The 26216-nt window shown below is 43.0% G+C and overlaps 1 protein-coding gene and 1 long non-coding RNA gene across 5 annotated transcripts in view; both read left to right on the forward strand.

Moving 5' to 3' along the window:
* Nucleotides 1–975, forward strand: part of LOC311433543 — a 19785-nt gene extending 18810 nt beyond the window's left edge. Inside the window, exon 2 of the long non-coding RNA XR_014690810.1 lies at nucleotides 509–975. This is a non-coding gene — a long non-coding RNA (uncharacterized lncRNA). The remainder of the gene's footprint in view (nucleotides 1–508) is intronic.
* An 8539-nt stretch (nucleotides 976–9514) lies between these two features.
* UST (uronyl 2-sulfotransferase) overlaps nucleotides 9515–26216 on the forward strand; it is a gene marked incomplete at its 3' end in the record, with an annotated part of 164748 nt that continues 148046 nt past the window's right edge. For 3 of the 4 annotated variants that reach the window (XM_084512782.1, XM_084512783.1, XM_084512784.1), the window contains exon 1: nucleotides 9583–10088. In XM_084512782.1, the coding sequence (XP_084368908.1) occupies nucleotides 9824–10088 (265 nt within the window). In that variant the 5' untranslated portion in view covers nucleotides 9583–9823. Of the gene's footprint in view, nucleotides 10089–26216 lie in introns of all 4 variants that reach the window. The other variant, XM_084512785.1, reaches the window with a different exon arrangement.

Genomic DNA, 26216 nt, shown 5'->3' on the forward strand with positions numbered 1-26216 from the left:
AAAATATGTCATTGCTCCACCAAAGTTTCTCCTTTGCTTTTCGCTGAGGGTGTAGTCTAACCATGATTTATTTCCATCTAATATTTAAGTTTCTGTTAGAAGGAGAAGAATTTTCAAAACACCAGAGTTGAGTTTTGCACCTACCTACCCTGGCTTGAACAAACAAGCTACATTTATAAAGAGACGGACATTTTGGCACTTGTGTGACCAATACTTGCAGTAGCAAAGAGCTGCAAAATTATAGATTCTTACCACGAGAAGAGTTAGAGACACAAGGCTGTCATTTGGAGCTTGAACAACAATAAGGGGTGCAGTTTGTCCTCTAACTGCTATGATCTATAACTGTATGGATGCTGATGTAACACTCAAGAGAATTGCAGTTAAAGTAGTTGTTTAATTACTCTCTTGGGGTGAAATTCAACTCTTGCCAAGATCAGCAAGCCAATCAAATCTCTGAAGTCAGTGGGAGAATCACAGTTTTGACCCTGTATCATAATTTCTTCCACAGCACTTGCATTTCATACGTTTGCAGTGTAGTGCTGTAGCTGTTTCCTGACCTGGGATCAGACGCAGATGATCGCAGGAGGAATAAATCTTCATCGTACTGTGCTTGGCCCAAGAAACCTAGGCTGGGGTCCAGAGGAGTGGAGATGCAGCTGGTGCAATGTGTGGATTTTGGAGAAATAGCCTTGTCCTGCCACCCTGTTCCTGTTATCTGCTCAGACAAGGATTTATGTACCATGTGATCTCCCTTTGTATTTGGGGGTTTCCATTACCCAATTCAGGCTGAGATTTCCTACCCAGATGCGCATCTGTCATCCCCCATCCTTTGGCCAACACAAGGCTTGACAAATCTACGAGGTCTGCAACTCATCTAGAGAGTGTAAGCAAGGTCTGCCATACACAGTCCTTGCAACAGACTTTTATTGCAAGGATGGATGGATGCAGTTGTGAATAAAGAGGCAAGGCTGAGAAGAAGGTGATGTGACCTTTCTTTTGCAGTAAATTAACAAACATTGTAAAATTATAAACATACACCCTTTTTTGCTTTATGCCATTTCAGTATGAAAAGGCATCAACACTTTAAGCAGATCTTTCAAGGACAGGGTGTACTGTTCTCTAAGTGCAAATGACATATGGTTGAGCCTGCTTGTGTTAATTTGAGATAAAAAGAGAGGAAAAAAAAGTTACATCTTTTGAAAGAGCCTCCCATAAGGGCAATACTAGCTGCCTTTACAAGGTGTGATGTGAAAGTCTGGCTTAGCTCAATCAGCAGCACGCATGGTCCCACTGAAACAGCAAAGGTTTCTGCATCAAGAAGCACAGAAGTAAAAGTATAAAGGAGGTAAAATAATAGCAGCAGCAACAGCAGAATCAATTGTTATTTCATCAAGCAACAGAAATCAGACCACTTGATCATGTTGGTTGCTCTGGTTTTTAAACTCAGGTCTTTCCATCAGGAGATTGCTCAGTTGAAAGCCCCATACAGTGAGAATATATGCCTTCTTTTTCCACAAGAATTGGAAATAATATGAGCTAAGACTGACAACCCCAGCATCTGGGAGTGCTTAAAGCAATTCATAGTTTTGCTCCAGTCACGTGACTCTGGCCAAAGACTGCAGAAAAGCCAAATTGGTCCAGAGGAAGCCTTGGTGTTGGGTAAAATGCAATAAATTGAGCAAGGGTACTTTGATTTATTTGTCCTAGATCATTGTAAATGAATGATGTTCTTTCTCCTATTGCAAATACTTATTTGCTATTTATTATATGTCCAACATTCATGACTATGTTAATTGAATTGTATCTTTTTTACCTTAATTTTATGAACATTATTGCTCTGCTTTAGAGGTCCTGATTAGTTGATTTATACGGTTTCTCTTTTCCACAGGCACTGTCTTCCAGATGTATTTTGTATAGGTTTAAAGGAAATGTTTACTGCATTCCAGAAATACTGTTGCCAAAGTCTCTAATTTAGGGGGGCGGGAATAACTTGTGATAGGCAGATCTATGTGCTACTTTGCATATTTCACTTTTAACCACGTGAAATTGTAAGAGTAACAAGAATGAATTATTCAAATGAGAGAAATTCTTACTCAAAACATTAAAAAGTTCCATATTTCCGACAGTTACTCTACAGCTGTCACTGAATAAAATTCCTAATCTGAACAGAGAGAATCAAAATGAAACTTTACTCACAGCTTTAAAACTTTCAGGTTTATATGTGCATATGTTAAGGAAATGGTAGGAAGCCAAGTTTATATATGTAACTGTGTGGGAAATGAGTCAAAACCAAGTTGGAAAAAAGCTCTGGGCTGTTGCAATAGCCTGTATGAACTAGTGTAAGTTACGCCTAGTATATGTGTGTGCCTACTTGTGTGCAGGACAGGCTCTTGTGGAGAATTATCAGAAAATTATTCTAGCAATTTGAATATTATTCTGTTGGCCTGGGGTTTTTAAATTTCGACCTGCCTTTTCAGTTCTCAGCATTGTATCACCACTCTGCCAGTTACATGCTTCCTGGTAAAATTAAGTGCTTGGAAGACCAAGTTACCTGTGCAGTGGAGGCAAACTATTTGGTAGGATGTTCCCTTCCCTCTGCTGTAGCTAAGTAGTGAAGCTTATATTATCTGACATAGGGCCCACTTCTGTTTTGGGGTTGGAAGCCGTAGGTCGTTGCATTGGTAACTGAAGGAACAACAAAGGCAGTTTCATGTAAAGGTTTTATGCGGTGAGGGACCACAACTTGTGTGGGCAGTCAGAAGATGAAGTGAACTAATTTGCAGACTTTACTGTAAACTTGTAGCTTGTGGATATGTCCCTTTTCTGTACATTGCTTTTCCCAAAATTTGACCTAACATATGTAATGACATCCTGATGGCAGTTTATATAAAAGCAGTTGATGCATAACAGTATTATTTTTTTAATTTTTTAGTGAATACCACTTTACCAAGCGAAGGATTCATGACAGAGCTTGACATTTGCTGGCTTTTTGATGTGTGAACAAACAGCTTTTCTGAAATACTTTGATTAGATGAAATATGCATATGAATAATTCAATAAGGTAACTTCCAGCTTGTGAATTGCTAATTGGTCGAGGGAAGTGATTGTCCCACTCTACTCTGCACTGGTGCGGCCTCATCTCGAGTACTGTGTGCAGTTCTGGGCTCCACAGTACAAGAAGGACATGAAACTGTTGGAGTGTCCAGAGGAGGGCTACTAAAATGGCAAAGGGCCTAGAGGTGAAGGCCTGTTCAGCCTGGAGGAGAGGAGGCTGAGGGGAGACCTCATTGTGGTCTACATCTTCCTTGCGAGGGGGAGTGGAGAGGTAGGTGCTGACCTATTTAGTGACCAGCGATAGGACCCGAGGGAATGGAGTCAAGCTGCAAGAGGAGAGGTTCAGGCTGGATGTCAGGAAGAGGTTCTTCACTGAGAGGGTGGTTGTGCACTGGAACAGGCTCCCCAGGGACGCAGTCACTGCACCAAGCCTGTCAGAATTCAAGAAGCATTTGGACTGTGCTGTTAGTCACATGGTCTGAATTTTTGGGTAGACCTGTGTGGAGCCAGGAGTTGGACTCAATGATCCTTGCGGGTCCCTTCCAACTCGGGATATTCTATGATTCTATATAATGCCTGAGATGAGCTGAAAATACACAGGGCCAAATTTAACGAGGGATTTAGACCCCTAGTTATTCAGACCTCTGCTTTTGAAAATCTCATCAGGAGCCTTCCCTGAGTGGCTGGCCTAGAAGCGGTCACCTGTGGATTAGATCCCCTGCTCCTTAACTGGCAAGTGCTGTCAGTCCTGGGGTCTGAGGGTGCCTCTGCCACACAGAGATCTGCATCAGCTTACAGCACCTGCCTACCAGGAGCTGAAGCAGCATCCTTCAGGAATAGCAGCTCTGTTGCTTATGCACTGATAGCACCTGGAGGGACCATCCCATGGGCGTCCCTGGTACACCTCTTCCAGACTAGATGCCACAGAGAAACATCCTATTTTTTCTGCTGTTAGAGAACTAACGCAGGACAAGAAAACACAAAGTTTAGTTCTCCCTCTTGTCTGAGGCCAAAGGCATTCACTTGTAAGGAATGGTCTCTCTTTCCTGTAGGAACAGAGAGACCTGGTTCATAGGGATGCCTTATTTGATAAGAGAGTAGTGGTGTTACTATTAGTAGAACATGAGTAAAGGTATTTTTAGGGGGTGTTTTCAGGGATGTGGATTGAGGTTTCCTATAGGCTATGCTAGATGTATGACAGCCTGTTTCACTGTCCCATAACATTCCCAGCTGCAGCATCAACACACCTCTCAGTGGATCAGCTTACTTCCCACAATGTTTTTCCTTGTGATACAGACTGCAGTGCACTGCAGGGAGCTGTGGAATCACTCTGGGACAGGAGGAGGTGAGGCGGTGCCAGGATGGCTTTCTGCCCTCCCTCATTAATTCTGCTGTGAGCGCTGCACTGGCCTGGCCCTGCTGCTCCCTGTTATTACCATGGCATAGCCCTGTGTGGTGCTGCACACATCCACTGGCTACTTTAGAGATAGCCTGGTGGTGCCAGCATACTCTGTACAATTCCTGGATTCAGACGTGTCTCGCTATCTGTTTTATTTGGTGCCTCATTAGCACCAGTGCTGTATTTTCCCCATGTGACGGTCTCAGTCTTTACATGTCTAAATCTGTCCAGTACATCGCATGGTGCTTTTCTGTTAACTGTCTAAACAAGCGTGGCTTTTAGCGGGTGTGCTGTGAGAAAACTCTTGTTTACACATGGGAACTTCTGCTTTTCTGCTGTCAGTTTCCTGAGATAAATGCAAGACTTAGATTACTATTGGGAAATCAATACAAAGAGGACACAAAGTCAAAGTGAATTCAGTTGGGCTGTTATGAGTGGGCATTTATGATGGGGGAAAAATTGATCATTAAGACTATACATTATAAAACACTGTCTTGTGCCTTCTGCTTTCATTGCTGCTTCTCAATAATATGCATACTGCTGAAAAAAAAGAAAGGGTCTTGGTTTAACTCCTGTTAGCCATTTTGATTTCAGATAAAATTAAACAACACCATTGTAATCAGGAATAAGGACAACCCTGTGAGTAGCACTTTGCTGGGGAGAGCCAGCAATGTCAAGGGATTAATATGAATTCATTTTGATAAGTTCTATTACTCTCCAAGTGATGTTGATAGACCATGTTCATATACTTTCAAATGGCATTTTAATTAAAAATTCTAAATACCTTTTCTGGAATGACCCTGCATTGTCAGAGTGTCACTAGGTTGTACCTGTTTGATGTATGAGCTATAGGATGTGGCTCATGTACCTACCTTCAGACAGTTACTATCATATTTTTCCCAGAAATGTATTTCTGAACCTTCCACAAAGGACAGAATTAATACAACTAGCCAGCACAGACCTACAATCCTAGTTCAGTCAAGGAAGATGAAATTTGCAAGCATTTTGTGTGCATGAAATTAAAAGCCATGGTGAACCCTTATTTCATCTCCATCAAATTATCGACTGTTGCTGAATAAAGTAAAATAAAGCCTGCACGGCTGTCATCAATTACCCTGTAATGCTTTCAACCCTTTCCAAATCGGACAGAAAGTGCTGGAGGAATCTCAAGCTGCAATCTTTCATGGGTGCTTCTCAGATGATATTACATTAGGTTATTCCCATAAACCAGTGAGCCTTTACTCAGTGTAGCCTTGCATCTAAAATTCCTGTCTTTGCTCTCTTACAAAAAACAGGGCCTGGGTTCTACCTTATCCCTTTCGAGTTGCTTACACCTTTGCAAACTGCCTATTATGGCGTACCCCAGCTGGGGAATTTGGAGAATTTATCTAGAAAATTTCAACAACAACAAAAAATATTCAGATGTCAGAATAAGTGAAGGATGTTTTGCTTATGTTAGAATCAAAATCCTACTGCTGCAAAAATGAGAAACTACAATGCCTCCACTCCTTGGAACATCAGTGTTTACTTTTAGACGTGTGGTTTCTGCTCTTCCAATGGAAGGCTACAGATCTCAATGTGACCTCGGGCTGTGTGCGCTCAGCAGAGCGGAGCTATAGCCCCCAGCAGCCTGGCGCAGCCATTCCCAAGCAACTGAGCAGTGTGCTGGGCTTGGAGCCATGAGCAAGCAGCTCTGTGGGTGCGTTGTCATCCCTGGGCTGGCAAGCAGCTGACCTGACAAGCTGGACAGATGAGGCCACTGGGCTACTGGCACCTAAACCAGGACCTTTGCCAAGTGCAGACGTGTGTCCTGCTGACATACAACCTCCTTGTGCTCATCTCGCTCACTGAGCTAATTTCTCAGTGGGGGTTATGAGTTTGCTCAGCAGTCTCTAGTGTAGCACTGAGGTAGACCCAACTGGGAATTGTTGGCAGCGATATTCTCTGCTCCTTTGATTGTTCTGAGCATCCTCCTCCAGCCCCAGGGAGCCACCCCTGAGCTCACAGTATCCTTCTTGCTGGAACCATCACAGCCAGGAGAGGGATTCAGCTGGAGCAAAGCTGAGCAAAAAGCTGGACCTACTCTGGCTGAGGTCATGGAAGGGAACACACTTGGACAAAGATCCTGGAGCTGAGACTGGGTCTAGGAGAGGAGGAAAAAAAGGAGCAGGACAAGGTCAAGACAGGCAAGGAGCATGAAGACTGCTGCAGTCTGAAAGTTATCTGAAATACTGCTCTGAAAGTTATCGGTGGTGTGCCTGCTAGCACCACAGCACTCCTATATGGCATTGAGCAGATTGCTTGAACTGCGTGGCCACTGAGTGGTCGTTTTATGCCTAGTGTTCAGTCTGAGAGCCTGGGCTCTGATTTGTAGAAGTCGTTATCATTCATAGCTGTGCCTAAAGTCCATGGGAGCTATGCTGTCAACGTACAAAATGCTTCATAACACTAAGTATTTCGCTAAGGCAAACCCTGTCATCTCAAGCCTGGCAACCAAAATTAATAGACATGTTTAACATTAATCTCTGTGTCCCATTTGTACAATTAGTGAAATGGTGATATTAGCTGCATTGCATGAAAGTAATTCAGAAACATTCCTTGTATGCTCAAGGTACTGTAACAATGAACACTGTGGAAAAGCCTATTACGACATTAATAATTCCATATTACAGGCAGGATTTAGATAGCTTTAAACAAAGCCTGAGGACATATGTTGAACAAAGAGATTAAAAATAAACCGAAAATCTGCGTGTTCAATGATCAGTGACTGTCGCAGACACCATACAAGGCAGCAGTCCTGGGAGCAAACAATATAATCACACAATTAAAGGCTGAATTGCAACTCAAATCCTCTACAAGTTAAAACAAGTTTGTCTGAAAAATTTTACCTTTGGATTTTCTTAATGTTGACACTTGGCTTTTCAACCGTATCTTTCCTTTAATGTGGGTTTTCATTCTTCTGCGTGTGTGTGTTTGAATGCAAAAATCCTGCTAAGGATATATATATATATGTTTTAATTGCTTTACGCTGTGCATGCATAATCATACATTTTTGTTAAAGTCGATAAGTAACAGGGGAATTAAAAATAGGGAGACAGTTACACTACATCAAGCTATAACAAAGTAAACAATATTTATTTTTCCTACTTGTTGTCCTACTTTAATTTTAGGCATTTTAATTGATAGAATAACAGAGGTGTGATAGTTCATACATATGAAAGGAATAATGATTTCTCTTCTTCCTCTTAAGAGAATTTTTTTACCTGTCGATGGAAAGAGTGATCTTAATAAAGCGCTCTCTTCCCAATGATAGATTTGCTTTCCATTTTTATTTTTTTTTTTCCACAATCTCTTCCTAGAGATCAAAGACATTCTTTGCAACTAGAAAAATAAAGATTTATTGATTCACCTTACAGATGTTGTCTGTCTTCTTGTCAAAGCATCCATTTTTCTCAAACGTTCAATGTAAATGCTTACCGGTTTCTCATTTGCAACAGTAACTAGCACTGCGAAATGAATCTGCAGTGTGGTTGTTGCAAACTGTCTGGTAGACAATTTAAGTGTTCAAAGCAATATAAAATAATGCAAGACATCCAAGGCAGCAGAGCAGGTTAAGTAAGCCCCTCACACTTTGTTTCAAACTGACATTCACGAGAATCACTAAGTGGTAGTCTAACCATGCAAATATACTTAGGACTGTATCTGCTGAATATTACTGGGGATTTCTGTTTAAAGCAATCTACAGTCCTAAAGACTGACCTTTTATGTCAATTTTGATGCTTGAGCACTAGCCTGAAGTGGAACTGTTTTATATTTTATCATTTTTGTTTTCTCCTTCTCAGAAGTGAGGTGTCATTGTTCCTAACTTTGTTTTTGTTTGGGTTTTGTGTGGATTTTGAAGGATCTGTGCAGTGATGCCATAGACTGTAACTAAACCAAATAGTTTCCTCTCCAAATCCTCTAAGGTCTGATCTTTCAGCCACTATGGGGATATTGTTTATCAATGAATCCAAGGGGATTGCTCACTAGTTGTTTATTTTCAGGTTCTGGCTCTATGGTCCTGTCCACACCACTAAGGTTCATTTCCCTGTTTCAGCAGATGCCCTTTACTGCTGGAAACCAGCAACAAATCTAAGCCAGTAAGGTAGGTGGGATTCAGGCATTTACACGTGCCTTTCAGTGTCAGTGGCAAAAACGCCTGAATCCAGCCTACTGAGCAGAATTTGCAGCTGCGAGTGCTAAAGGATTATGAGTCAGCCCCCCTCAATCAGGATGCATTTTTTTAAGCCTAAAAAGGAAAAGGGTGATTGCATTTTGGTTTCTGACCTGGCGAGTTGCACTTGGGTCATGATTTCCTACTTTTCTCCCAAACCACAGAGGACAGAACTTGCTGTTGGCTAAAAACAAAAGAAGGCTCTCGGGGGATCGCGTGAAGGGCTGGAAGCCCTACCCTTCTAGCCAGGTCTATAAAATGAGACTGTGGACTGGCAACGCCGTACCAGGCCTCCTCCCTCCATTGTAGTGGTGGCAGTGTGGCCACGGGATGCACCGAAATGCATTGCAGCTGCAGACGGTGCCTGGGGACACGAACAGTCTCAAAGGAGATGTATGAAGAGGGTGATGGCATTAAACAGCCCAGCACGAAGCGAGAACCCTTCACCCTTGTTGTGTGAAGCAGCTTTGCGGGCACGACCACAAGTCGTGAGGGATCACACTGCGAGCCACGTGCGGTCGGGAGTCACGCTGGGCTTTCGTGATCCCCGGGGCCCGTCGCAAGGCAGCGAGAGGGGCGCTCCCCTCGCCTCAGCTCGGCCGTGGGGGCGAGGGGGCAGCCCCGCGACCCCCGCCCGAGCCAGGAGCGCCCGGGTCAGGTGCCTCGGGATGTGCCGGGCCCGTGGAGGCGGCGCCCGACGGCGCCCGCAGGGGTCGCTCGCGGGGAGGCAACGGCGGGGACCGGGGCCGGGCCGGGCCGGGCCGGGCAGGGGTGGGCGGGCGGCGGGGGCCGTGCCGGGGGCGGCGGGGCCGGGGCGGGGGCCGGGCGGCGCGCAGGGCTCGGCGGCGGAGCGGCGGCTGTAACTCGACACCGGGGTGAGAGGCCGAGCGGAGCTTCGGCGGCGGCGGCAGCAGCAGCAGGAGGAGGAGGAGGAGGAGGAGGAGAGCAGCCCCGGGAGCGGGATGGTGGCCACCTCCTTCCCCTCCCCTTAGCCGCCGCGCCGGGTTCTGCCGGGGGCGGCGGGCGATGGGCATGGGACGGGCGCCCTGAGCCGCCGGCAACTTTCCCCGCCGCGGGCAGCCGGAGCCGAGCAGGCGGATGGAGGATGCGCCTTCCCCGGCGGGCTGCGTGAGCCGGTGGCGGCCGAGGGGAGGAGGATGAAGAAGAAGCAGCAGCAGCAGCACGGCGGCGCCGGGGGCTGCCCGGACACCCGGCCCCCCGCGGCGGCGGCGGCGGCCGGAGGGGGCCCGGGCCCGGGCGGGGGCTGGAGGCGGCGGCGGCCGCTGTCGCTGCTGCCCTTCCTCTCGCTGCGCGACTACGGCTTCTGCATGGCCGCCCTGCTGCTCTTCTGCCTGGGCTCCCTCTTCTACCAGCTCAACGGGGGGCCCCCGCACTTTCTGCTGGACCTGCGGCACTATCTGGGTAAGCGCGGGCGGGCGCGCCGGGGACTTGTTGCGCCTCGGGGATGGGGTGGGATGGGATGGGATGGGGCGCCCCGCGTCGCTTCCCCCCCGGGGGCAGAGCCGCAGCCCCGCAGCGATTTGGGTTGCGGTGCCCTCCGTGTCTGCCCCGCTGGAGGCTGCTTCCCTGCCCCGCGGAGGAGCTGGGGGGAGTGCGTTGTGCAAGTGCCGCGCCGCGGCGGGGCTGAACCGCACGGGGAAGGGGAACGGAGGGCTTCGCCTCACGGGGAGGTTGCTGCGGAGCCGTTTCGGTACCGGCTTTTACCACCTTAGCTCCTCGTGGCTGCGAAGGCAAGCTGTCAGCATTAAGCACTGCAAAAGGGCAACCCCTCAGAGACAGCAGCACTAGGTTGCAAAGTAGAGCGCAGTACTTGTGGCTCAGAAAAACAAGCTGAAAGCTGTATGCGTGCGTATGTGTTTTGTGAACATCCTAGGAGCACATCTCAGTGCGTGTACGTGTGTTACTTTTCTTTAAAGGAAAGCTATCCCGTATCCTCAGTTAAAAGATAAGAGGACAAAGCCGGGCTCTTCTGGAAGGCACGCAGCAGTGGGACAAGAGGCAACAGACAAAGTTGCAGCAAGGGAAGTGCCAATGAGATGTTAGGGAAAGAAATTTCAACACGAGGGTGGTCAGATGTCAGAACAGGCTACCCAGGGAGGTCCGGCCGTCCTTGCAGGCACTCAGAGCTCAGCTGGACAAGGTTCCGAGCAGCCCACTTCGAGTTGTCCCTGTTTTGTGGGGTGGGGGAGAGGACCAGGTGGACAGAAATCCTGTCCAGTTCATAGTCTGAGTCTACTGTAGCTGGAGAAAAAGGTCAATGAAAATTCAAGTGAGAACAGAAGAAGAAACTCTTTGAACGTTACTTCACAAATGCACCAGCATATTGCCTTTGCCAAAGTATTGCCAATTGGATTTTACTGACTCTTTTTCTTCGTGTAATGTTAGTTATTAAGATATTCCTCCACTGAAGGACAAGTTTTCCACCAAGGCGGAAGCAGGTTTTGCTTACAACTGATTGACTTCTTAATTGGATCAAGTACAGATATCTCTGTTTCAAAGCAAAGTTCATGCCAATTTTTTAATTTTAATCTTCACTAAGGATGAGTCTTGCTTGGCTGGTGTGAATAGAGAATAGGGAATAGATAGAGGTACACGGGGTTAGACAGTATCTCATTTTATGGCCTTTTGACTGCTCTTGAGGGATCCAGGAAATAAAACTGGGTTCGGATGCTTGAACCACCATAGCCGGTAGCTGTCTCTGCTGGAAAGTCTTCTGAGGCCTGGAGATTAAAAGCTTGGAAGACGCTGGATCTGGGTGAATGGGTGGTGATTGTTTTTGTGAGGTGCTCAGCAGGTGCCAAGGAGCCTTTGTTGTACGCGCCTAAACGTGATGAGCTCCTGGGGAAGGAGTGCGGTGTTCTTTGAAAACGGGGGTGGTTGTTTTTGTTGTGTGGTCACTTTTTTTTTTTATTTTATTTTTAATGTTGGCTTCCCTCAGGAGGAAAGTGGACAGATCTATTCATATCTCACCATTAGCAAACTTCTGCACTTGTTAGCCTAGGAGTTTCCTCCTTGTGCACAGGTCAGCTGGGACATTGAGGATGAGGACTTGCCTCACGCCCTGCAGCAGGCTGGTGCCTGGGTCTGAAGCAGGGTCCTTGTGGACTGAGCCCTGGTACCCAACAAGCAAACTGCACCACTGCTGGTGAATGGAGCGTGTTCTGCCTCAACGTAAATGTGCTTGTTTGAATGGTATTTTCTACAGGTATTTTACCCTTGCTGGTGTACAGTGCCATTTGGGCTGTCACCCTATGGATGACATTGTTAAAGAGTTTTTATATATCTAGTGTACATTTTCCAAGAACAGTGCCATACTCCTTGATTTGTCCAACTGGTAAGGTTTGCAAATTGTGAACACTTTTTTGTAACCAGGTAGTCTTGTTGCCTTCCAGGGGACTGACAAGTGTTTGGAGGAATAGGCAGTGGACACCTGGCCGTGCTAATGACCAAAGCCATACATATGTGCATGGTGCTTTGTAAAACAGCTTGACTAGTCAAGTCTCATGACGTTAAAGAAAATCAAACTTTTTCTTTCCCCTGAAGCCACAGATCCAGTGAACAAGCAACTCTTTCCTTCCAGTCCTTCCAAGCCACAGTTTATGGTGTGAAAATTTAAATCCCCAATCAGGCAGACAGCTAGTTTGAAAACCATGTTTCCAGTGTGTGAATTTTGCAGCCGCCCTTATTGCATTTATAGCTACAAGAACCGAGAGGCACTAGACCAAAGGGAAAACTTATTTCTCAGTTTAATTACTCTGTGGCCTCCATAGCGTGAGGGGGGCCGTCTTGTCCGGCTTTGCTTTTTTATTTGCATTTCAGGTTTCAGTGTGTTGTTCCTGGTTAGTTATGATACTCTGGAAGGAATGCTTGGATGTTTTTTTTTACTTCAGAACTTGAAAGAAAGTTCACAAGTAACAGCACAAGACTTCAATGGCAATCAGGATGGAAATCACACCTGTGTTGGGCAGGTGTGTGCTTTAAAGGAAATCTAGGTGGTGAGAGAACTGCGAGGCTGAACAGCTTTCATTTAGTTCTTAGGCCTGCAGCATACTCTGTGGAGGAGGAATAAGTTTGTTTTCAAAGGAGTCAAGTGTGAAGATTTGCTAATTCTCTCAACTTTCCTTTGGTGAGGCAGGGGACAGGTTTGGGGGGGCAGATGACTGTATTTTTAGAACATTCAGACTACTAGTAACTATTTTTCCTCCTGGACCAGATTCTCTGGTGTTTTGTCCGTATTTGTCTCCTTTTTTGTTTGCTTGCTCTACTAATCGGGGAGAATCAGTTGGAAAAATGTTGTGGTGTCTTGTAGGGGGAGAAAGTAGCTCTATTCAGTATTTCCACTTTGCGTTGCCATCTCTTCTCTTTTGCAGAGCTCTGGAAGGGTCATATGGGGAAAATGGGAGGAGACCTGTAGATATGAGGCTGTGCTTTTTTTTTTTTTTTTTTTTTTAATCCTGTTCCGAATTCAAGCTCATAATAGATCTAATAGGAATAAAGGTCTGTGGAATGCTGTTGGTTTCCGCTGTCCGTTCTGGCTGTGGTTCACAAGAACAGGGCTCAAGTTTCACACTGTAGTCAGGCCATCAGGATAGATGTAGAGCACTGGTTTGCAGCATGTAATCTGTGGGGGCACGGGTATTGGTCAGCTATTTCTAAAGAATCTGGGGAAGATACTTCATAAAAGCATGCCTGTTGCCAGTGGGCTTAAATTTGCTGTGTGGGGGCACGTATCAGTCCTGGACCATCTATGAGCTTCAAAAAATAAGAAAGCTTAAAAGCTGCCAGGCTTTTCAGTAATGCACTGGAGTATTGGGATTTACACAACATCTATGAGATCTTGCTTGTTGCTTCTGCCAAGGTAACCCTGGCTCGCTAACCAAAACACAGCTCCAGCACTTGGAGGAAGTGAGGAGGATCTTCTGCAAGATGTGTAGGACAGAGCTCATAAATCTTGGGCAGACCCGTGGCATCTGGGGAAGGCACTGGGGACCCCTTTCCCTTGGAACAGCAGTGGCTTTACGTTGCTGTAGTCTTTCCTGCTTTGGCTTGTGATAAAGACGTGCTTCAAAACACAGAAACGGGTATTTCCAAGGGCTGCTAGCAACCCTCTAATGGCCAATAAAAAAAAAATAAATCTTTTGATCTTCAGTATTTGCAGTGTGAAGTTGTTGTTGTTGTTCGTGTCAATTAAATCATTTCCCCTGTTGAACTCCCCGGGAGACTGCCAACAAGTGCACTGCTTGATGTCAGGGGTTTGATTGCATGTGGAAATTGCCTGCGCTGTGCTTCCTATGCAAGACAAAAGACTGAAGTGGCCAGTTGTGCTGAAACAGGCTCTAAATTGCTCCCCACTCTCACTCTTCATTCCGCTGGAAGCTCTCAAGTGTTTTGGCCAGGAGATGTGCTCCGTAGGCTTAAAGTTGTCACAACAAGGGTGACTGTTTATTTTGGACGCATGGGAGAATCCAGCCATAATTCTGTCAGGTGGAGGCAGCAGAAAGAAATCTTTCAGGGGAAGCTGTAGCAGAAATCTTCAAACTATTTTAAACTAAATGCAAAGTGAAGAATTTTCATTGAGGTAGTATGAATTGGTTTTATTTCAGTACAGTGTGGCTGTTGATTTTTTCTTTTGTATTTTTTTCTGGTGTTTTTCAGGGCAAGCTTTCCTAAGAGTGAAAGCACCTAGCATGCTCCGTTTTAGGTAGACAGCATGTTATTTTATCGTTGGGTGTTTTTTTTGTTGTTGTTTTTTTTTTTTTTTTTGTGTGTGTGTGTTTTTTTTTTTTTTTTTTTTTTTTTTTTGTTTCTTAATGGCCAAAAAGTTGGCTCATCCAGTTTTGTTTTGCACTTGGATCATCAATATTGTTTTCCACAAACTTGCTGGTTTTGAAGACCTGTCAGATGTGTGAGTAGGAAAAATACATTCAAGGAAAGATAGCCTCCACTATGGATGAAGTCAATATGGTGATACACAGTATCTGCTTCTTAAATGAATATGCTTTTAACAAGGCCCTGGTTATGTTCCTATTGACATTTTTTTTCCCCTCATCATTTCAAGAACATGTGGTGTTCTCAAAAGAGCTCTTCTGTACTTTTAAGCATTTTGATTTTTGTCTGGCTTTTCAGTGGACTGTTTAAGAATACATTACACTTGAAATTTATGACATGTTAAAATTCATTAACATTACAAGGAACTGAAATGTCAGCTTCGAAGTTGCTTCTTAAAGCCTTGAAAAGAAAGATTCTGAACCAAAATGACAAGTCTGTAGCTGTATCTTTCCTCACTGACTTTTCTGTTCTCTTTGGACTTCCTAATTTTGCTATGGAGAATGTGGTACATATTTTCTTTTGAGGTGTTTGGACTTCAATATATGTTGCTAAATCCTCATGCTATAAGCAAGCTATTTTGGAATATAAAAGATGTGCCTCATCTCCAATAAACTTGTTAAAAGGCTGCAAGACTTGCTCATCATTCACCACTTGTCCAGTTGTAAGATCAACAGAGCTGTAGCTAACACATGATGCTGTCAAGGAATACTCTAAGCAGATACGGAATGTCCCCTTTTTTTATGACTGACTCAAGCCTTTTCCTTTCAGAAAGATGAAGTGGTCACTGCACTATGTTACCACAGAATCACAGAACGTTATCCTGCTTGGCCATGAAACACTTCATATAGCAAAAGTGTTTAAACTTGCCTGAAAGTGTGATGCTGATATTCTAAATATATTTGGAAAATTGGATGATATTCATTCAGAGGTACATTTTCTGCTTTACCAAGTCAAAAGTCAGCATGGCAATCAGGTATTGTGTATGTGCAGCTGTGTACATTTTTCTGCTTCATCTTGGCAGCTTTGCCTGTGACCTTGAAAAGATTAATTCAGTTCCTGATGAGAGGGAATATTATTACAACTTTTTTCAAAATTTATATATATACACATATATTTCTAACTTGAGATTATATGATACAGACCTAGGTATATACACCTGTGAGAAGATGAGTCCACTGGGTAAATGGGATGCTAGAGTTTGACTTGGGGGAGTGGGGAAGGCTTCAGTTCTTGTCTGTGACAGAGTTCATATGACTTTGAACAAGTTGTACATTAATTCCATCTTATTTTAATCCCTTTTGCCCAAAGGACATAAAGAAGATAAACATGTAATAGAATATTATATTCTCCATACAGTGATGGTAGGCATAGAAATACTTAAAGAAGAAAGATACTTGTGATTTTGGCCATTTATGAAAGTGTTAAGGCAGGCAGAGTGTTGGAAGGGAGATCCCATGTAGGCTGAGGCAGTCAGCAGTCCAGCTACTTTATTCCTATTAAGGGTATTGCTACTGTTCATTAACACAGTCTCTGTGCAGTTTTACTTTAGGAGTTATTGTTATAATTGATAGCCACGGTCTCATCAAAGGGCATCAGTTTCTAACAGTTCTGCACGTACGTCTTCATAGCAAAGACTTCATGCCCAAGGGAATGCAGTCAGATCGCGTACTTCTTGTTTCCGTTTGTGCTGCATAGACTTCATTTGCAAAAACAAAAGTAAAACCACATTTTCGTGAAGCATCATTCACTTCCAGTGAATGGCAAGCATTTTGTGCTCTGTCAGGGAATGCTCAGCCAAAAGAATGGTGGCTGTCACAGGAAGAAAAAAGGTGATTGATGGAGTAGTTCTTCTATTTTCATATGAAATTAAGGAGGAAGAAAATTGCTTTTGCTTAGGGCTTGGCAAAAAATGATAAGCATTAAAGGATGTTGGAAAGCAGACTGTAACAACAGTAACTCGTACAAAAGCTTCAACACATAGTGCATTGTGGGAAGGATAAAGGCTATTTAAAAATTAAAAAAAAAAAAAAAAAGTTAAATGGTTTGAGATTAACATCTATGCTAGCTCTACCACACTGATTCCTGATAAAACTATTCTGAAAACTATTCTGAAGTCAGTAGCACATGTCAGAATCATCAGTGACAGTAAGTGGAGTTTTTTCATTTGTTACTTAAGTGCAGGTCTAGCTTGTCAAAATTTCTGGAACATAGGATAGAAGTACAATGTAGAGCTTTGATTTTTGGTGGGAACGCTCTGTAAAATAGTTGAACAGGTCAGCTTTGGTCCTAGGACAGTTCTGGCACAAAAGCCTGAAGGAGTAAAAAGAAAAAGAACATCACTTTTTTTTTTTTTTTTTCCTTTCTCTCTCTTTTTTTATGGTATGCTGTTCTATCCCTTGTTTCCAGATAGTAATTGAATCTTTCTCCTACCTCTTCTTATGATTGTGTCATTTAATATATATATTAGTCACAAAAGAGAGTTTCTAATCTCTTCTGTGGGTAGCAAGAAACTGAAATTACTGGAACTGCTTGAGTGGTATTTTTATAATATTAGCTTTTTTTTTTTTTTTTTTTTTTTTTTTTTTTTTTTTTTCAGACATAAATTTGGGGCACCTAAGAGGAACAGAGCCCTTCTTCCTGGGTTGTCTTAGCTTTGAGGGGAAGTACTTACATGTTAACTTCTGACTCCAGTAACTCATTCAAGAAGAGTTTCCAGTAGCTATTTTGGTTTTGTAGCTGTTTCTGTAAGCAAAGACAAGGTTTGTAGATGAGATGTAAGAATTCACTTTTTTTTTTTTCTTCCAATCCAAGATTTAAAAAAAAAAAAGTCTGTTTATCCTTTTTTTGGAAGTTGTGACTGTGCACCTGCTGCTGACCCCCTGCAAGTGCTGTTCCAAATTGCAGCGCTGTGAAAGGAAGCCCTGTGTTTTAATGGTGTTATGAAGCACAGCCAGCGGAGCGAATAGCTGCTTTCTCTGTTCATCTGACTTTGGTGAACACACTCAAGAAAATAAACTACCACGTTGTTACTCAGGACAGATAATTTTTAAGGACATGTTTGCAGCCATTTCAAATTTGTTTGTCTTTCATGAAGGATTGGGTGCTTGAGGGAGGTCCCCATGCTCACTGCTCTGCGTTGTTTTACTTCTGGAGTAGTGGGATCAGGATCCAGGGCTTACAAGGGTCCAGAACCTGATCATTCGAACCATGGGGGCATGAAAGGGATGAGACTCATTTTGAAATGCATGAGAATTGTGTGCCTGTTTGTGTCTTGCTTTAGGACTCATGCGCCAGACTTTATCTCCTGAGTTAGGTATCTACCCTCAGCTAGTTATCTCCTCTCTAATCGTTAAGGGGCAAGAGCTGCTTCCAGATCATTACAGCTTGTGATAGATGTGTAATACAAGTAGGATCAGTTATTTTCAGACAGGTCAGTCATAGCACGTTGCCATTAAGGTGAAAGGGAGCACCAGGCTCGAGTACCCCGCTGCTGTCTCAGCCACCGCTGCCTTTCCCTGGGCAGTGGAGTTTCTTGTCTCCAACACCTCATCTGACCAATGCAGCAGTGGCTCAAAAGCGTAAGCTAAAAGCTTGGTTGTTGGCTGGTTTGTTTGTTTTATTTTTGTTTTGTTTTTTAACTTTTGAGTGAAAGCCATGGAAAATGATGACACATGACTTTTCACCAGAAGTTTCCCCATCTTTATTGGTGAGCAGGCAAGTAGATTTTCAAACATAGCTTATGTTTATATATCAAGGCATTTGTTTTTCTTTGTTTTAGGATCTGTGTTAGGGGATGTTTGGAGAATGGAGGGTGGATAGGAAGTGGAGAGCAATAATTTGTCTGAAATTTATTTTACTCTCTTGCTCTTCAGAGCTGGAATGAGGGAAGCAGATCTTGTTGTGTGGAAAATAGATGTTTGGCTTTAAGTGTGGAAGCACAATTATTAGGTCTGTATTAGGGTTTATGAGTACTAGTGCTTCAGAAACGGATGTTTGGATGCTTGCCAAAGCTTCCTTTCTGTCACGCTTAATGATTCAGAGTGGAAGTTTGTCATGAAACTGGCATGGAGATCATGGAGCCCTTGACAATTTGGGTACTCAGAGGTAGGTTTTAGTGCTCCCACTCCTGAGCATGTTGACTTGAAGGAGAACCAACCATCCACTTGGACAGTAGAGGTTTTTAATGTGTCAGCCCCAGATGCGTTGTGAATACATAACATAGTATTCATAGGAGGTCACCAAACTGCTAGCATATTACGGATCTTTGAGATGAGCAGCCAGTGGCCAGATCAAAAGCTGCTAATCAAGGGGTTTGACTCATCATTTCAATTTTTTCCCCTATTTGGAAAGTCTGTTGTTTTTCCAGATAGACTAGTAATTACCTATTCAGAATATGAAATTGTACAGCTTTGCTCCATGGCAATTTCATTTTTCAACTTCAATTTCCATTCTCAATTTGTGTTGAAAACAACATGAGACCTGCAGGGACTGGGATGGCTGAGGAGATCTGAAAAGAAAGCAAGTCTGATGATACCGTTTCAGAAGGTGTTTGAGATCTTGTCTCCCAGTATACCAGTTCCAGCTTCAATTTCAAATGACACGATAATATTGTGAAATGAATGCTTACACTAATTGATTAGTATTATTATCGCTTCATCTCACAGCAAATAAAGCTTTAGTATGGCCAATTTTTCCCACTTATTTTTATCAGAAAAGAGATAAATATAGTATTGGTCTTTTTTTTTTTTTTTTTTCTGGTCTCATTTCCTCATTTTTTCATTGCCTTGTAAGATGTGGCCATCTCTGTTTCCCTCTGCTTCTGTTGTATTTACGGGTAGTGGCCCAGTCCCCTGGTTAATCATTTCCTGTACAACACCAGACCGTATTTAGCAGCTGGTGGCTTCCAGAGTGGCTTCTCTTCCCTTGGTGGCTTTCTTCCCTCTCTTGTGTGTCCTACATCTAGCAAAGAGATCTGAATCTATGTTGAAAATCAGAAGTAAGGATCTTGGGAGAAGTGTCCCACAAGTATCCCGTACCTTTGCGTTCTTAAAAAGCAAAGAAAAATGCAAACAAGATTTTTCAAAATACACAGAAAGGTTGTAGAGCTGAGATATTTGTAGGCCTCTTCTGAAGTTTGATGAGACTACAGATGGAAATGGCATTTTGGACAGTAGTGTTCCAAGAAGAGGTTAAGTGGAAGAGAACTGCTTGGGGGAAGAGGGGACAGAAAGGTGTCTTTGATCAGAAAAAATTGCATGAGGTTTAGACCGAGTGTGGCTTGTCCTTAAGGCCCTGACTTCTCCTTTCAAAGGTTTCCTCTGAAGCCATCGGGGAGCGGCAGAGGTCACTTCCAAGAGCAGTAGGGCTGCCTGTGTCTTCATGACAGCCAAGTCCTTGACTTCTGAAGTTTGATGGCAAGAATCTGGGTCGTTGTGGCATTTATTCTTAAAACCATGGGTTGATGACTACTGGAGATGAGGGGGAGGGAGAGGAGACTGGAAGCCCCACTAGCAAGATTTTTAGGTTGAGAGAGCAGTTCATGTCAGTGGGTCATGGAAACCTCAGTGCTTAGGATGCCTAGAAATAGACTGCATAAAACACTGGAAAAATAACACCACAGGGGATATTCGTCACCGCTTGATGGGTGGATTTGATAATACGGTATGCGTATTTCTCCCAAAGTCTCACAGTTCCATGAGAAGGGTGTGTGACAAGGGTTGTGATATAATCTAAAACATTGTAGCAGATATTGTAAGGCAAAGGCTGTGAAATTGCTGACGTCTTAGTTCCTTTCTTATCTGCAGCTGATTGTTCTTTCCTACCAGAACTTCCCATACAAATGTACAGATTTCTTTTGTGTTGCCCACTGGGAGATAACACAATAAGTAAATTATTTAGAACAGCAAAATAGCAGTGCCTAAACTTTAGCACTTGTGGTTCTTTGTGATTTTTTTTGTCTTTTTTTTTTTTTTTTTTCCACTTGTGTCATTTTGGTCATCACTGCATCCATGCAACAGGCTGATAGAGGTGCAGCAGTACATATAATAATGAATAATAGATAAGCTAATGTATTGGCTACCATTACCAAGGGGCACAGAGGTAGGTGAGACTGAGAGTTAGCTGCAACCTGAGGATGTGTTGCCTCTTACTGGCTGAGGAAACATTGAAACCAGAGGTAACTTGGGAAGAAAGACAAGTCTGTTTTATGAAAATCAAGGTGTAGCCTCACCTTCTGGACAAGGGAAGGTGATATGGGAATGTGAGAGGGAAGTCCTTTGCAAAATACAGGCTTCCTTGGAAGTCTTTTTCAGCACATATATGAGGGAGAAAGGAATCCAAGTAAGGAATCCAAGGTGCTTGCATATTGCCTTTTTGGTGCTGATTTATTTCTTAAATCACTTTTGAACTGATAAACAGCCTTGTTCTATTAATCTTGTTGCATCCCCCCTCTAGTTTTGAATCTTATCTAATCAATGAGGCAAACTTTGGGAAAGCTCTGGGATTCTTTATAGCTCAGCAGTCACCTACTTTCTGCGCTGTGCTACATGGAAACAGCTGACGGCTTCATTTTTTTTCCCTGGAATGTTTTGGTTATGAATGTTGGAAGCTGAAAGATTCTAAAGTTGCGTGCAGTCTTTCACCTTCTGACCCCAGCTCCAGCAGAGCTGAGGCTGGCAGTAGCTGGATCTCATTACTGGGGTGAGGTGTTCAGTGACTCGCATGCAGTAAGTTCACTGTGTAAGCTGTGATACCGTTGCTGGCATTGCCACTCTCCTTTTCACTCCTCTAGCTCTAGAATAAGGCATGTCAGGCTGGAGTGTGAGCAGGCAGCAGCAGTGGAGGGTCCGATGGTTTTTACCTGGCAGGGATCCCAGTGGGCTGCCTGTTCCAGTGTGCTGTGGTGCTGGGCTTGGTGAGGGCGCACACACTGCCCGTGCTTTGGGCATGAGGGAAGTAAGATTCAGTGAGATGTTACTGAGGGTTATAAAGCTTGGAGGGGCTGTTGAACCCCAACTGGCCCCGAGATAAGAGCTGCCCCTGTTTAGTGGATTTGTTTGTACTACCCCTGATCTGTAGGGAGAGATGTTTGTCTGGAGCTATTGCATCAGTGATAAACTTATTTCTTAAAAATGAAAAAATCTTGGAATTTCCTGCTTGGTGTCATAGACCAAGAAGTCATTCAGCTTTTGCAAGGGAGCTGCTGACTGTCTTCCTCTCTTCCCCTTCTATCTCTGATTACAGACCAGAGGGTACATCTTTCTGTTTTTTATCTTCATATGACAGTTTCCATCCAACACTTCAAAGAGGAAAGTAAATATTAACACCTTTTATTTAAGGCACACAGAGGGGCTTTGTAACTTGCTTGGTGTTGTTTGCTTGGTGAATAGAAGTATCAGAAATAGATCCACAATTTCCTGGACTCAGAAGGACAGGGATTTGCCTGGAAATGCATACAGCATGTCTAATGAAACACTGATGCTTAACAAAACAGCAGCCCTTCTGCTTGCCTTTTTCACAGCACTTATCTGGCTCGCCTGGTTGGGGTGATTTAAGTTTATGCAGCCTGTGGGGAGCATATCTGCACAATGCTCCTGAAAGGCAATGGAGTTACTCGTTTTTGTTTGTTTGTTTTGGTTTTCTTTGGTGGGGCTTTTTAAGGTTCAGAAGAGAGTGAAACCAAGTCTGACCAGGTTGGATGAGGCCCTGGGCAACCTGATCTAGTGGGTGGCACCCCTGCCCATGGCAGAGGGCTTGGAACTGGATACGGTCCCTTCCCACCCAAGCTGTTCTGATCCTGTGAAGTCTGACAGACTGTGGAGTAGCTTTTACAGAGCCACTGCCCTATGTACATATAGTAACTTGTATTTTCCTTTCTGCAAGCAGCCACTTTTTAGTCTTCACTCAACCTGTTCCCATCAACAGGAGAAGCCTGCTTCTGCAGAGCCATACGTAAGACTTGAGTCTCTCAAAAGAAAAGCAAAGTGTGTGGGAAGAAGTGATAACTGGGAGGGGGAAAAGTGGGGTGAGAGAAGGACAGGTTGCTGGGTGAATCTTTCCTGATTTAAGCTAGAACAGAGCACCTCTTACTGTGTTCTTCTTAAAATGAGTGAGCAGGAGACAGGAATAGCAGTGGGGGAGCAGATAAGCAATAAATGGCGTGTTATGGAGCCTCTTCCCACTGAAAAGGTAATTGGCCTATTTCTTGTTGCCTTTTGCAGCTGTCTTCATCACCTCTGTGTAATTTGTTCACCAAAGCCCCTACTGTCATGGGAAAAATTGTATTTGTGGCATGGGTAGATGTTAAAACAGCTGCTTTTGTAGCCAGCAGAGTTTAAAAGCTGTATATTCAGCTTCAGAAACACTTCCTTATCTGTGCTGAAAACAGAAATGTTTTTACTACAAAGGATCTCATAATGTGAGGGAGTCGATGAGTTTCATGCAAGCTTCATCTGTTTAGGCCCTGTGGCTACAATTGGTTAAAATTTTACATTCACAAATTGCCTTAATTCACAGGTAATTACTGCATGGTATGAGGAAAAAAGACCAGGGAATTTATTTTCTCATTCTATCAGAATCGTTACCATGTAACAAACAAAACAAAACAGCAATATTAAAAAAAAAATAAGGCAGAAGAATTGAGTGGTTTATGTGGTAGTTTTTTGCTTTTATGTGATTACATTTTGGCTAACAAAGTATGAACGTTCTCCATTTTCATGCATAGTACTCTGAATCCTAATTCAAACTTGAAATTTCATTCCTGTAACAAATAAATGTGGTGATCGTGAGCTATTTTTTATGTGTATATGTTCAACATCAAGGAAAATAAGAGACCCACAGTGCTTCGATATATAGTTAAGTTTGAGTTAGAAGTGGCAGGTTTAGCTGTTCAGTTGTAGTATGGCTCTGGTTCAAAGGATTTCCTTACTCCTACTCTATAAATAACATCATAAGTAAGGTTTACACTCTTTTCTTTCTCCAAGAAAAAAGAAGCATGGATGTTTGTAGGCTGTTTGCACTCCTGATCCTTGACTGCACAGGGTCCTGCCTACTGACCAAGCATTACTAATCTCTTTTATTTGCTTTGGTAGCATGCTAGGGCAGTGAATGCTTGCTGGATTGCAGACCCAAGGATTTGGAATCCATGTGACTGGATAGATTTATTAGTGCATACCTGTATGCGTTTGGTCATATCTCACAGAGGCTTACAATGCTGTGCAGGTCACATGTATTGTCTAGAAAATGTTCCTGTTCAACTTGGAAAGAAAGTTGGATGGAAGAACAAGGAGGAGGAAAAGTGTAAGCATTTTTCCTCATTCCTTCCTTTGCCATGTTTTTGGGCACTTATAACAAAATGATGTTAGTACTAATGTATGGCTAAATGCGTTCTGCCTCCCGCAGCTGTAATTCTTTGTGAACCACAAAGAACAGTTTATATAAAGTACAAATTTGCGAAATGCTCTTTTGTGTGCTTTTGAATGCATCGCAATTTCTTTGACCAAAAAAAAATTTTGCTTCACCAGCTTAAAAGTCCTGTAAAGTAAAGGAGTTTAGAACGGGAAAGTGTGTGTTAAGCAACTAAAAAGCCAGAGCTTGCATTAATAGTCCTTATGTGAATTATACCAATTTCAGTGCGTCTGAGACACAAATGCTAAGTTACTGCTGAGAACTACAGTTCAGTAGGGCCTGATGTTTATTTTCTTTAACTAGAAATAACATAAAGTGTGTGACCAAACTGGGTTTATTGTACTGGCGTATATTGAAATTTCTTAGAATTTACATTTCATTATTTAATATTATTGTATTTATGTAACTTTATCTTCAGTTTGTTTTATTTGGAGTTCAGTCTGTAGTGTCACATGTTCATTTTTTAGGAGGAGGATCTGCTAGATTTTTCTTCAGTGGTAGTTTTTTTTTTCCTGCATGTTTTTGAGTACAGAGATAGTGCAGAGTTTAGGCGCTGGGTTACAGGACTTACCTTAATAGAAAGAAAATGTAATGTGATTATGGAAAAAACAGCATCAATTGTGTGTGTATAAAAAGAGAAATTATATCCTATGTTACACACAGTTTAATCAATATGAAAAAGATGCAGAGTTAAAGCACATACTAAACAGTGCATTACTTCTTTGCCTTGCTACGCAGAGGTCAGTATGTGTGTCCTCCCTCTAATTTACAATTGAATTAGGAATGGCTGTAAGGAATTAAAACATCTACCATTGGATCTCCTTTACTCTTGAGATACAGATGGGAAACTGAGGTTCTGCTCCTGAATAAGGTGGGGCCCTGGTGACAAAGGACATTCCACTTAAACATAACAGAACATTTTTTACGTCTGGATGGTCAAGCACTGGCATAGGTTGCCTCGAGATATTCCAAAGCAGTCCCTGAGCTCCCTGCTCCAGCTGACCCTGCCCTGAACAGGTGGGCTGGAGTAGATGACCTCCCGAGGTGCCTTTCCACCTCTGCTATGCTGTGCAAAGCTGACTGCACGTTCTGTCCTACCAGAAATTTGGTTAAGAGTAGGAGGGAAAAGTCAGCTCTAGCGTGAAGTGTGAAGGAAATGTTTTTTCTCTTGCGCTAGGAAATGAAAGGACATAGAAAAAGCAGTCATCATACTACTTTGTATTTCCAACTGTAGATGAGATCTCATAAAATAAAGCCTTTGAATGCTGTGAGAACAGAACCCAGAAGCCAGTTTTTCACTGTTTGTTGTGCTGTACTTGATGTGGAGCTGTTTTGAGTCTAGAGTGCACATGCATTGAGGGTGATCGATGTGACAGATGTGTTGCTGATTGGGTGCAGATTTAGGAGTAGGGCCTACGTCCAGGCTTCAGTTGCAGCCTAAAGGAGATGGATATGTCAAAATTGCACGTCACATTCACAAATCACTTCTATAGCTTGAATATTTCTTCTGGAGTCTGAACTTTAGTAATGAACTTGCTCTTAAGTTTTACACAGTTAAATATCCAGTTGGACTTGAGCCTAGGAGTCAAAATAAAATTATTTAGACCTACAATTTATTGTAGCAGAAAACATTTTAGAAGTACAGTTTGATTAGCTTCTGCATGTATTCTGCAAAGTTAAGCTCTCCCAAAACAACAACAAAATCCTAGAGAACATATATGTCTGAGGGAGAGAGAATGGATGGGAAGTTCAAGAGAGGATGTAAACATGGTTATGGTGGGAAGGGATTGCTCCTGAGTGATTCCAGCTACCATTTTACCCTTTTCAGCACAATCCTTTTTTCTCATTTTCATCTCATTCTGTGTGTTTTTTCCTCTTAGGTCAGTAGGAGAGCGATTTCTTAGAACAAAGAAGTAGTACAGTAAATCCATTGTGCCTCTAGGATGTATTAACTTCAAACGATATGATGCTTCCGTCTCTTCGCCAAAGTTAGATAAAATCAAGCCTGCTTGTTTTTGTTACTCTGACTCCAGTGTGATTCTGTCTTGAAATAAATTGGACAGTGCCTTTGCAAGTGAAAAATATTGAAGCAGATTTGTTTCAGTGAAACTGATACCTCTGGCAGGTTGGATCTAATTCAGATTGGTGTTCCAAGGATGGGAGACTTGAAGTTTGAGGAGCCCCAAAAAAAAACAAAATAAAAAATTTCAATTATAGTTTAATTTTAAAGAAATTATAGCAAGCTTAGCTTAAAATTACTTGTGGATTGAGAGAGGAATTGCTATTGTGTTAATT

Source organism: Aythya ferina, assembly GCF_964211825.1.
Source record: "Aythya ferina genome assembly, chromosome: 3".
Taxonomy (NCBI): Eukaryota; Metazoa; Chordata; class Aves; order Anseriformes; family Anatidae; genus Aythya; species Aythya ferina.